The sequence below is a fragment of the Spermophilus citellus genome, assembly GCF_964194105.1.
Source record: "Spermophilus citellus genome assembly, chromosome: 17".
Lineage (NCBI taxonomy): Eukaryota > Metazoa > Chordata > Mammalia > Rodentia > Sciuridae > Spermophilus > Spermophilus citellus.
This window is the reverse complement of record NC_138199.1, coordinates 31,064,631-31,077,270: the sequence shown is the minus strand read 5'-3', so window position 1 is coordinate 31,077,270 and position 12,640 is coordinate 31,064,631. Positions and strand designations below refer to the sequence as shown.

Genomic DNA, 12,640 nt, shown 5'->3' with positions numbered 1-12,640 from the left:
ATGGTCACCAACAAGAAATAGGCATTCATAGGCACTGTTAAGGTGTAGGCAATCAAACCTGGTGTCTCCTAAGAAGTACATTTGAGTTTGGAAGCAATGGTGCCTGGGGGAGCAGGGATAATGGAAAGGAGTGCAAGGGCCACAGCCTGTCAGGTTCTTTTGTCATGTGTAGACAAAATGGCAGCCAAGTCACTAAGTGGCCCCTACAACAGGGCTAGCCACCCTTAGGGCCAGCCCTTTGGGGAGCACTGGCTAGGAAGAACAATTAGTCACCAAAAAGACTCTCACTCTAGATGTCTCATATTTCTTATGAGACCCAATACTGAGGCATAGACAGTACTTTGTGATAATGATTTCCTGGGTGAGGGATCAGGAAAAGATAAGAGCACATAACAAGAGGGATTTATGTTCTTTGTCACATTTCTTAGAGTTGAAAGAAAAGGAGATCTGGATCCTACTGATAAACCCCTCTGGTGCAGATGGCCCTTTCCCCAGCTATGAAGAGGACTGGACCAGGGGAATTATCCTTTAATAGGATAATGGCTATGAGGTTGCCAGTGTTCTGATTTGTTAAAGTGAGGGCATTTTAAAAGGCTATTTTTAATATTTTAAGATAAACAAATTCATTTTAAAAATCACTACAATGTTTGTTTGTTTTTTCCATATCACGTGAGACAGGTGAAACCTTTGTCTTGAACAGGCATGTTCTATAGGCCAGGTGTAGGGAAAGACATCCAAAGGCCACCACCTGTCACTCACTCTTTCAGAGCTGATCTCACATTGGCCAGGAGGTGGAGACAAAGGCTGTCTCATCTTCAGGTGCCAGCCAGGGAGAGAGAAAATCAGATTTTTTGACTCTAACCAGAGAGTGGGTTAAAACACTTAGAATTCAACTGGCCTTGGGCTCCAATGGTTAAGAACTGTGTGCCACAGAGGCCAAACATTCAGTGATGCTCCCTGAGGGCCTAGCCATCTCTGCTTCTGGCACTGCCTCCCCAGGGGCAACCCCCGACCCCAACACAGGGTGGGAGCCTGGAGGGGAAAGAGGCCTTACGCTCCAGCATGAGGCCCGAGCACAGACGCCAGCCCAGGCACAGGCCAGAGGTGGTGGGTGATCACTGGAGGACGCGGAGAACTTCTGAGGGGGATAGGAGCACCCTACCTGGCTGTGGGCAGGAGAGGCAGCTTCAGGGTCCAGCTAGTGGGAGCAAGCAAAAAAGAGAGAGAAAAGAAGGGTGAAGACAAGCAGACCACTGGCATGTCCCCTTAGCAAGACCTGTGGGCCAATGGACTAGCAGTCTCCAGCTGCCAAGATACAGTGGCTGTCAGGGGAGCATGTCACCAGGACTCAGGAGGTGGCCTGGGCAGAAGAATTGCACAGTCCAGGAGAGGCCAGACCAGGAAAGTAAAGAGACAGTTGTTATCATTAGACCCCTCAGAGGAGAGATTCAAGTGAGACAGTCCCTATGGCTGGGCAGGAGTCTGCCACTCTGCCTCTGGCCAGTTTCTCCTGGGTTGGCCATCCATTCCAGCCTGAATTAGGCTCCCTTTTCTGTGTATCTGCCAGGTCAGGCCACCTCACCCAACCCAGATTCTGGGCCCCTTGGAAGCCTCCCACCTTATCTTTAGGGCATTCCTCAGCCCAGCTCCTCTATGGCCACCAATCAGCACAGAGTTGTCCCCTCACCTGGAAACACACACCTAAGGGGGTGCTACTCCCCATGTGAGGGCTGTCACTACTATATCCAGAACCAGGCCACCACTAGCTCAAGTCTAGGGCCCCTTCCTCAAGCCCTCTGTACCACTCCTGCTACTCCCAGGCAGGCAAACTGACCCCATGGGACAAGTGGAGGATCACTCTATACTGGTCTAATCTAGAGGCCATCAGCCACCTGCCTAAGAGCCAGAACACTGTGGGCAGACTCTGGGGACAGCCTTGTCCTTTCTGTCTCTGTCTTGTTACTTAAAGCCCTCAAAGGCCTTTCTGACATGAAAGGAAGACAGCCAGCCTGGGATGTGGCCTGTTAGAAATGGGTAAGAGTTAAAGAGACCCCCCCCCCGGGTATGGCGAACTAGGGAATCAAAAATGGAGAACATGCCAGACTCTCCACCTTGCTACCCACCTGGCCCTGGTACCAAGGCATTTCGCCAAGACAGGAGAACAGGGCCAGAAAAGGGAACTGGATTCTCAGCCAAAAAGGGCCCCCTCCCATATGTAAAATTGTCCCTAGAGGGACAATTCTCCACAGAGCCCTTGTCTCATTTCTTTAAGCAGAGAGCCAGTGTGAGGGTCTATGGACCACCATGGAGTCTCCTTTCCATAGTCAGGCACTCCTACACACAAACAGTCTGGCTGCCAGCCTCAGAAAGAGGAGGGCCAGGGACTGGGGGCCCACACACAAGAGAGGTGGCATTACAGAAGCAGTGAAGATCCTCTCAAGCCGCTGGTGGGCTTCCTCCGCAGGGCTCAGCTGGACCTCAGGGGCGATTCCTGTCTAAAGGTTAAACCACTATTAGTCCTGGCCCAGGGAACAGTGGGGTCAACACATGCCAAACTCCCAGCCCAGAAAGCCACTGGGACCCGATGGGAAAGTAGAGTAGGGCCAGGGAGACAAGCTAGGTGCCAATTTGAGTTTTTAAACTAGCAGATGAGAATAAAAGAACAAGTGCCTGGGAGAGCTGGGGATTGTTTCCTACCATCCTAACCATCACAAGCATCAAATGGCCCTATCATGCCATTTGTCCTTCTGGCCTATGCCCCAGAACAAGGCAACAGGTGTCCACTGTCCTGGTCAGGACATGTCTTAAGCCCCAACTCCACCCTAGTAAGAGGGGAGGGCAGTAGCTCAGGACAGGCACGTGATATTCCTGGCTACTTATAGGTGCTCCCAAAGGACTGAAGTTGAGCTCCTGCCCTGCCCATTAAGCCAGAATGCTCCTGCCAACCCTCCCTGTATGCCAGGAATCACCATAGAGCAGGCCAGGAGGGTGGGGAGAGCTGTAGCTGGCCTTTTTTCTAAGTACTGCAGTGCCCAGGGAGAATGGAGAGCAAGGCACCTTCCTGAACCCTGGCTCCCAGAAGGAAACAGAGAGCAAGGGCCTCCAGGACCCTCAGGCTCTGTCCCTAGCATCCTCCTGGCCCCTCTCTTTCTAGCTACATAGAGCCTATGAAAGCACAGGAAGTGAAGGAAAAACCTGATGTCTCCCCACTCCTTACATACCCCAGAAACCTCAGCAGGGTCTAGAAAATGAAGAACCTTAAAAAGAATGGTCCCCAACTCAAGGACTAGCCAAGCAGCTACCACCTTCCTCAGGGAAGGGCTGGAGTGGTCATCCTTAGTTTTCCCCCTGCCTCTCAGTCTCCTATCCAGAGGACACTTTCTGGGCAGATGGAGTAGCCCCAGACCCAAAGAGCTCACTCTGCCATTTGCCATCCAGGCACAGGGCTCCTTCAGGGTCCTGATGCCAGTGGGGTTGTGGGGCAAGGTCTGAAGAAGGCAGAGATGACATTAATAATAATTATCATTAGCCTCATTGTCTACACTACCATTTATGGATCCTCCATGCTATGGACCTGGCTTGGCAAATTACCTGCATCATTTCTAATCTTCACAGCAGTCCTTCAAAGCATTATCCTTTATTTGTAATTCTCAAATCCACAAAACATAAGATTTTTTTCTCAACTATTTTGGTGGCAAAACCTGTTGATCTTCTATTCTCCCTCAGTACCGATATTCATGGATTTGCTCTGGGAACAGCTAAATGTTTGCTACTTATTGTATGACACTGTAAAATATAAAATTAACTAATAGCCCAAATACTTCTGGCTCCCAGGGCTTTGGAGAAGGGATTGTGGACCTGAATTACCCCACTTGACAGACAGAGGCTAAGAGATGGTCCAATGAGGACAAATGGCTGGGAGTGTAAGCTGACTTGAGAAAATACTGAGTTTTTATGAGGCACTGATCTGCTAAGAATCTGACCCTCAGTTTGAGATCTGGGGCCTCAAGCTGGCACCATGTAGCTGGGGACCAGGCCCAACTCCCATGGCAAGGCCTCAGCATGCATGCTGGTTAGCAGATCCCATTCCAGCCACAGGGTCAGAGCCCAGACCCAACCCAGGGTTCTGGCATTCAGTTAAGGAAAGCCACACAGCCATGCAGCCCCTGCCATGGACGCATGACCCTGGGCCAGCATCTGTCATGTGGGACGTCGTGAGGCTTGCGGAAGCTGGCTATGAGGGTAGCTGACCCTCAGGCGAGAGTGGCAAGGGGCATGGGAGGTTAGTGTCACACTCAAGTACCTCCTGCTGCACACCAGAGCCTGGTGACTTGGACTGCTGCTCTCCTGTGAGGTTTGACTTCGGGCCAAGAGAGCCTGGGTCCGCCACCTCTCTTGGCGGGGCCGGGGAACACTGCTCCTCTGGGGTTTCAGGCTTGGCTGCCTTCTCTGGGGAGTCCATGAGGTATGGGGAGCCTGGTTTCCCCAAGGAGCCTGGCTCCTGGCTGGGGGACTTCTCCCCCTTCCCGGGAGACTGCTTGCTACGGGGCTTGTGGTCCTTGCCTCGGCCTCGAGACATCAGGCCCCGCAGGCCCGCTGAGAGCTCATCCTTAGCTGCCTCCTTCTTTGCTTCAGGCTTTGGTGGAGTAGGGGGAGGAGGAGGTGGAGGAGGCGGTGGTGGCTTGGGACTAGAGGCTGCCTTTTCTCCCTTCTTGCCTCTAGCTGGGTGCTCAGGGGACTTGGTCCCTTGGCCTGGAGGTTCCTTGGAACTCACAGGCTCTTCACCAGGCAGCACCTTGCTCACCACCTTCCTCACTGCATTCGCCACTCGTTTCCGGGACAGGCCCTGAGTCTCCTCGTTAGGGCCCTCTGTTGAGGCAGCCCCCAGACCATTCATGGCGAGTGGGGGTGCAGGGCTCTTGGTTCTGTGGGAAGTCTCTGAAGGTACTGGGCTGGTAGCAGGCTGAGGACTCCTAGATGGACCACCACTGTCCTTGGAACTGCCCTCTAGCTATAGTCACATAAATATAGGTACACATCAGCATCAACCCTGCACTCCTGCCCACCCCATGAAAAGGAAGGGTGTCATCTCACCCACCAGACAACACAAAGCTCCAAGAGGCTATCTGGGGAGTCCTCTCTGTATCTTCCAGATAGGACAACTGCATCTAAGAGTTTGGCTTCTCTTTCTCACAAAGCTCAAGCAGATATTGTGATCACTTGGTATCTATACCCAGACTGAGCAAGGAACTGGAAGATGCCAGTATAGAGGGCCTAGAGACCCATGGATACCCCAGAGTTACTGGCTTTATGTTAGGATGGCAATCAAGCCCCAAGCCAACTAAATCCTACTCCCTCACAGTTCATGCACAGTAGAGATGGGGTGTGGAGAGGTCAAATAGTCATGTCCAACCACTAATTCTCCATCTAACTCCAGGGATTCCTACATTTATAGTCCCTACTCCTTTTGTCACCCAGTTTTCTAGGCAGTCAAACCCAGAGCCTGCCCATTCTGAAGAAAGCAAGAGACAGGTGTTCTTCCTGGCTCCAAGGCATGCCAAGCCTTCTTGGGACTAGAGGCTCCTCAGGCCTGCAGCCACTGTCTACCCTTCACCTACATTCTCAAGGGCTGCAGAGTTCCAGTGCTGGTCCTGGAAGCTTCTGCTTCATCCTGCTTTCTGCCAGTCTCTTTTCAGTTTCTCTCTTGCACATCTCTCAAGGGTTTGGAAACCTTGTAGTTCCCAGAGAACATGTATGGAATGATGGGAGGAAGAGGTAGCAGCTGAAGCCCACAAACAGTTAAGCACTTAAGTGGTCACAGCTCCACTCTACCCTGGAGTGGGCCCTGGCTCAGCCAGCCTCCCTGCCTCTGGGAACCCAAGAGCTCCACGTGGGGCACCCACCCTTCCCCCACACTCTTCTGGGAACTGTCTGAAATTACAAGAGACTGCCACTGGGAGGGCCACGCTGGCTAATGGTAGGGCAGGGTTTCCTGCAAAGCCAGACACATTGCCTGGGGGAAGCAAGGTCAACCATGGGTCTCCTCTCTGGTCAGGCAGTGCCTTGCCAGTAACTAAGCTGTGATCAAGTCTGCATTCCCCGCACACCAGGACCTTAGCACTGGGCTTTAGGAAGGTCTAGCTGTCATGCCTGTTTGCATGTAGGAAGATGCTCACAGAAGACAGACCTGGGAGGTGCTGCCTCTGCCTGCCACCTGGAGAGGTTGCCCCAGCTCCTGAGCAGAGCTGAGGCAAGGGACTTAGTCCAGGCCTTAGTTATAGGGAGGCTCTGCTGCAGGACTGGAGGAGTGTTTAAAGGTGGCTCTTCTTCAACCTCTCAGTCCAAGAATGTTCAATGGCATGCCAGGGCTCTGCGGAGCTGGCAGTGGCCCTAACTGCTGAGTCCTATTCCCTCTCCCTCCCTCTTCTGGTTTTCCTTCCAAACCCCCTAACCAAAGATGATGACAATAACATGATAGAATTGCTAACACACAGTCCTTCTGTATGCCAGGCACTCTTCTAAGCACTTTATATGTAATTTTTGCAAAAAAAAAAAAAAAAAAAAAAGAAATCTGAGCTACTATGAACCTCCTCCTTTATGTATCTCAAACACACCCCTTTGAAATCAAAGGCTGGCCTTGCACGACTGTTTACAGATCCGGAGGAAGCCACAATGCCTGGCTAATCAAATCATCCAAGGAAGTAGAGACGGCTGGGACAGCCACCATCTGGGGTAATGAACCATGGATCTGATCTGTGATCTAGCCTGCCCCAGAGCCCTGAACACCTCTGTCCCAACTACCTACAGCTCTCTCCTAACTACACATCCTTGGGCCTGGCCTTTCTCCTTCTAAGAAGAGGAATGTTTTATTTAGGGTCTCTATCCCAGGGTGGTGGGGGCAGGGGGCAGCTATAACCAGCCTCCAGGTTGCCTGCACCAGGCAGCTGACAGGGTCCTGGAAGGGACAGCAGCAGCTGCAGTGAAATCCCTCTGTGCCCTTGTGTTGTGCTGCCCAGAGCAGGCTGAGGAGTCTGAACAGCTGAGCTTGAACTCAGTGTTCCCCAACCTGAGAGTGTGCCCACCTAAGCCCCTCCATTCCCAAAGGGTTCAGGAAACCAGAACTAACGGCAGTCAACTAAAGAGGTCTGGGGGAAGTTAGAGGATAGCCCCCAAAGTATCTTGGCTTTCCCACCTTTCTCACATGCCAGGCTAGCATGGCACACACTGCCTTTTCTTTCTCTTTACCAGCATTCCCTCTAGTCATGCCACATGGAAGAGGACCCTGTGTATCTCCTTACTCCTTGGAAATTGCTTCACAGGCTAATCTAAGACTGATGGGGACAGAGGTAAGGCCAACCCACCTGAACGAAAGCACACACACACACATTTTTCGGGGACCTCAAAGAAACACTTACAGCCCCTTCCTCCTTGCCAGGAGGGCCAGGTTTGGGCAGAGTTTTGTCCTCCTCTTTAACCTGAGGGATTAGACAAAGAAGTCATTGGCAGGTCAGGACCAAAAGATTCAGTACTAAATGGCCAGGCCTCTCTCTTCCTAAGAGGCAGAGCTCCTGAGTTTACAGCAGTACTGGGGCCAGGGACCAGGCAAAAGATTTCCTTTCCTCTAATCAAGATTGCCCAGGGGGCTGGGGTTGTGGCTCAGTGGTAGAGTGCTTGCCTCGCACGTGCGAGACCCTGGGTTCAATCCTCAGCACCACATAAAAATAAATGAATAAAATAAAGTTTTTTTAAAAAAAATTGCTCAGGGACAACTTCAAGAATGAAGAGTCTTTGTGGAGGCAAAAGTCCAGTATCCTGATGCTTAGTGACTAAGCCACTGTGCCTAAAGGGGCTGTCTAAAGAGGTCCATCTACATGTGACATCATGGCCTTAGCTACACATGGTAGATAGAAAGATCCAGCTAATTCAACTCATGCTAAAGTACAGGTCATTCCCAGTTCAGACAAGAAGTGGTTTGAACAAAAGGCCCCTGATCTAGTGACTGAGGAGGAGGAAATAACCCTAGTGTGGGGTGCCTGTTGGCTCACAGAATTCAGTGTAAGTGAATGGGTGGTCCCCACCAGGGTGGCTCTGGCTTGCTTCTAGGTCTTGTGTTATTTTCCCCTTGTTCATAACCTAGTTCCCTCCCAGCCGGACCGCTGAAATCAGACTGTAAGCAGGCTTTCATTTTTGTGTGTGGTGCTGGGGAATCAAACACAGGGCCTTGTGCATACAAGGCAAGCACTCTACCAACTGAGCTATATCCCCAGCCCCCGAGACCATAGCAGGAAGTAGGGCAGATATTTTTCAGAAGGACAGATATTTTCCAACCTCATGGTCACAAAACTGCCAGCCACGCAACTAAGGGAAGGAACCCTAAGGTTAGGGGCAGGGTATAGAGGAAGGAAGATGCCTGAGCTCTGGACTCTCTGGCCATCAATCTGTGCTAGAGCCAGAGAGCTGGCTGGCTCCAGTCAGATGGGAGACACAGCGTCAGGGGCAACAGCAGACACCATAACTCTGGGAAAAAGGGACAGGCAATGTGGAAGCTCTGAAAATTCTTTCAATTCACTGACTCAAAATGGACTCCAAGGGGACAGGCCCTAAGTTTGGGAGCGTCTTCTCCTCTCCTACCTCACAACATCTCTCCCTCCCTTCTCAGGTCACCTAGACCTGTTACCAGCCCCACCCCACCTTCAGCATGCCTTTCTTGGGGGTAGGAGCCTGGGAAGATGTCCTTGATTCCTAATGGAAAAGATACTTAGAAACATCCAGAATCAATTATATACTGGGGGGGGGGGGATTCTGTTTTTAACTAGGGTCCATGGTAAATTTTGAGCTCCAATTAGCAGTGCCTGGGGCACTAGCAAGCCTAATGGCTGCTTCAGCTTCAAAGCTGCATCTTGTCCACAGAGCTATGTTCAATGGGCTCAAGCTTCAAAGTTAGTTCACATTACCATGGACAGAGGGAAAAGGCAAATATTCATCAGAGAGCACATTGCTTTAGAAACTGGGGTTGATGCATTTAAAGGGAAGGAAGGGTGGAGAGGGAATAAAGAAGAGTAGCTAGGTCTGCACCTCCTGCTCCGCACCAAGGGCCATTGCCCCCCACCCCATCCAAACCCAGGGATCACACCGTGCATTAACACCCCCCCCATACACACACACACACACACACACACACACACACACACACAACCAGGTTAGAGGACAGCAAGTGTTCTCAAAACACAGACACACTCGTTACTGCACACAGTGCTGTTAGCTCAGGCTTAGGCATGGCCCAGATTCCAAGTTCACTCCACGTCCTTCACCAGCTCCAAATATGTCCTCCCTCTTGCGGGTTGAGTTTAGGACCCCAAACATCCTTCCCAAGGTGAGGCACTGGAGAGAACACTGGTTGCCCCCCAAAGTGTCTGGGACACTGGGCCCAGATCTGAGCTCAGTTCTGTATTTAGCCTCTGGCTGACTCACTGCCCCCTCCCCCTCCCAAAAGGCTCTGGCTGCTACTGTAGGTCATTGCCCAGCTGGGGACTGTGCACACACACAAAGGCACGCCCAGGTCTGCAGCAGCGGCAGCCTGAATCACTCTCTGGACCAGGCGCCAACGAGCCTGCCTCCCTCTCAGCCCCTTTCTTCTCCTACCCACCTCAGCCCCAGACTCAGAGAGACCCAGTTCCAGAGGCCTTGGTGCCAAGCCTTTCCACAGCAGCTTAAGGCGTGGGGGCGATGAGAGCAGCAAGCTGGTGGAGGGACATGGAAGGGTTAATTTGGAGGGGTACCAGTGGGACAAAAGGCAGCTCAGCTTACCCAGGGGAGGAGCATGACTCAGCACAGGAGCCCCCAGCCCCAGCCTTACTCCCCACACCCCCAAATGCACAATCCATCCCTAGCTTCCAAAGCTCCCTCTCCCACAAGCCAGTCTCCTGCCTGCAGACACACCATGCTGAACACATAGGCGCAAACAAAGATTTTGAAACCAGACTTTCCTTTTGCTCCCAGAAGGCGAACCTTGATGAAAAGGCCATGGTCAGAGAAGAAATGGGGGCAGGGTCTCTCAGGGACTTGGAGTCTTCCTAAAGGCCAGGACCTGCTGGGACAAGCACTGTGGGCAACAAGAGGTAAGGAAGGATGGAGTGGAGGAGGAATTACAAAATTCAAAAGATCATAGAAGGAGTAAGGAATAAACTGTTAGAGGAAAGTGAGGGCAAGGTGGGTTCAGAACAAAGAACCTCCCACTGTTGGAAGCTGTGTGCCCTCGAGTAAAGCCACTTCACTTCTCTGGGCCTCTCTGGAGAATTAGGGGCTGACTAGTCTAAATAATGGCTAAAGTCTTTTCCAGGTCTGGCACCCTAGCAGTATGGATGCAGAGAGTCACTCAAGCCCTTATACTTGTGTGTGTGTTGTGGGGAGGGGAGTAAAGAAGCTATCCAAAACCCCAGCAACTCTGCCTTCCACCTACACCCCACAATTGCCTGCCAAGGCCAAGAGGCCTGGGGAACGGTAAACCTGCCTCATCTAAGGCTTAAGAACCACATCTAGCCCTTAGAAAATCAGTAGTCAGAGTCTGAATCGGTTCATTTCAATGGAGTTTAACTCGTTTCATCTTTACAACTATTTATAATGAACAAGTCGTTAAAAATTGGAGAATTTTTTTCATGCTGGAATTGAACCCAGGACCTCACACATGCTAGGCAAGTGCTCTAGCAGTGAGCTATACCCCCAAACCTGAATTATTTTGAATTGGCTTCACCGACTACTATTTTACTATTCAGTTAATATGCTAGAGACTTTAAGCTAATTTAATTGGCTCATTTGTTCCTTGATCTCTTGTTCAAGTCTTCCTATTTGTCCAGAAGGTCCCATCCAGCTCAGAAAGACACAGACCATTGACATCTGGTCTGTTCCTCTATCTACAATCAGCTGTTCCTCATAAGCATCACTCTGAATCCAAGTGTGGGGATCTCCCCAAAGGAAATTCTCTCTGGCTCTTATGCAGAACTGTCTGGACATTTTCCCTCTCTTCCTTATCACTGGCTTTTAACTAAGCCTTGCTTAGAATCTCTTCATACACTAAGGAACAGGTAAAGAACTCAGGCCCCAAAGGTGGTGGCAATGTCTCTGTTATAGTGGCCCTCAGAGCTGGGAACTAATGGCTCCTTGGAGCATGTGTGCCCACAGCCAAAGTCTCCCTTCCCTGACCTGTTCCCTCTCTAGAGATTTCAGCCACTTCCTACAACAACATTATTTTCTGAATATGGAACACCTACAATGATGTGGGCCCTGCAAAAGATAGTTAACATAGATTTTCTAGTAAGAATCTTACAACAATCTCATGACATGGGAATTATTATTATTCCCATTTTACTGATGAGGAAAAGGATTCCAGAAGAGAATCTGTGGCGAAGCAAGTGGTAGAACTTGGATTTGAACCCAAATTGACCTGATTCCAAGAACCTGTGCTGCTTCCTTGGTGGCCCACTTTTTCTGGTATATTAGGCAGGCACCAGAGGGACTAAATCACTGTTAGTAGCCAAATCTGGTGGATAGACTCCATCAGTGCTGAGGTCCTGGAGATCCAGGTCAAACCAAAGCATAGGTCGATAGAGCAATGCTCACTGATGCTCAACTTTTTCAAATATTGTTTCTGGATTTGCAAAGAGAAATCCCATCATGACCCATGACCCTGTCACTGTAAGAGGCTCTGGCCACCTCCTCCCTCTGTGGCAATTCTCGTCTCTTCTGTTGAGACAAGGGAAGAGAAACCAACATCTCTGAATACTTATTATGAGCCAGGCCCAGGGGTAGGCACTTTATACTTTCCTCTCATTAAATCCTCACAACCACCTACTTTTTAGATAAGGAAACAGGGTAAGTTGCCAAGAGCCCCACAACTAATAAGTATCAATTCACAACACAGATGGGTCTTGATGAGCTGTTTGGGTGACGTCATTCCTGAACTGATTTCCTCATAGATAGGACTCTGCAAGCACTTGTCAAATGTTTGCAGCACGTTAGTGCTGGAACCGGCACTCTGCCCAAACTTCTTATTCCCACCTAGTCTCTTCCCTCAGAGAATATTTCAGTGATGTGGTATAAACAAGGGAGTTGTAATCTCTAAATTTAGCAACAACAAATAGATAGTAAACTCAATGCCATGGGATTAGGGGGAGGTAACAGCTCTTTGTGAAACAACAATAGCAACAAAATTTGTCATCCTCTGGCCTAGTCATCCCATCTTCAGGAATGTATGTCCAAGGAGCTGACCTAAAGAGAACTAGAAAACCCACAAACCCACACAAATATTTTTGTAGATGCATTCTCTATATGACAACTCCAAATTGGAAACAACCCAAGTGCCTAAAATCAGGGAATGGTTAGGTAAACTATAGAGCTTCAGTCCAACATATTGCTATACTGCCATTTAAATGGACAGATATGTGGACAATGTACCATATGGAAAACTCCATATAGAATAACATCAATCAAAAAAACTAGGACTGGGGCTGTAGCTCAGTGGTAGAACACTTTCCTCGCGTGTGTGAGGCACTGGGTTCAATCCTCAGCACCACATAAAAATAAAGAAAGAAAGATATTGTGTCCATCTACAACTAAAAAATTTTGAAAAAAACTAGAACCTAAA

At 50.0% G+C, this 12,640-nt stretch overlaps 1 protein-coding gene across 9 annotated transcripts in view; it reads right to left on the bottom strand.

Moving 5' to 3' along the window:
* MYO18A (myosin XVIIIA) overlaps nucleotides 1-12,640 on the bottom strand; it is a 98,204-nt gene that overhangs the window by 47,246 nt on the left and 38,318 nt on the right. For 2 of the 9 annotated variants that reach the window (XM_081270401.1, XM_081270397.1), the window contains exons 2-6: nucleotides 9,978-10,102; nucleotides 7,416-7,466; nucleotides 4,304-5,011; nucleotides 2,418-2,495; nucleotides 1,163-1,198 (exon numbers count right to left, since the gene is read on the bottom strand). The exons of 5 other annotated variants lie outside the window; for them this stretch is intronic. In XM_081270401.1, the coding sequence (XP_081126527.1) occupies nucleotides 1,163-1,198; nucleotides 2,418-2,495; nucleotides 4,304-5,011; nucleotides 7,416-7,466; nucleotides 9,978-10,025 (921 nt within the window). In that variant the 5' untranslated portion in view covers nucleotides 10,026-10,102. Of the gene's footprint in view, nucleotides 1-1,162; nucleotides 1,199-2,417; nucleotides 2,496-4,303; nucleotides 5,012-7,415; nucleotides 7,476-9,311; nucleotides 9,451-9,977; nucleotides 10,103-12,640 lie in introns of those variants that run through there. 2 more of the 9 variants (XM_081270398.1, XM_081270402.1) reach the window with 2 other exon arrangements.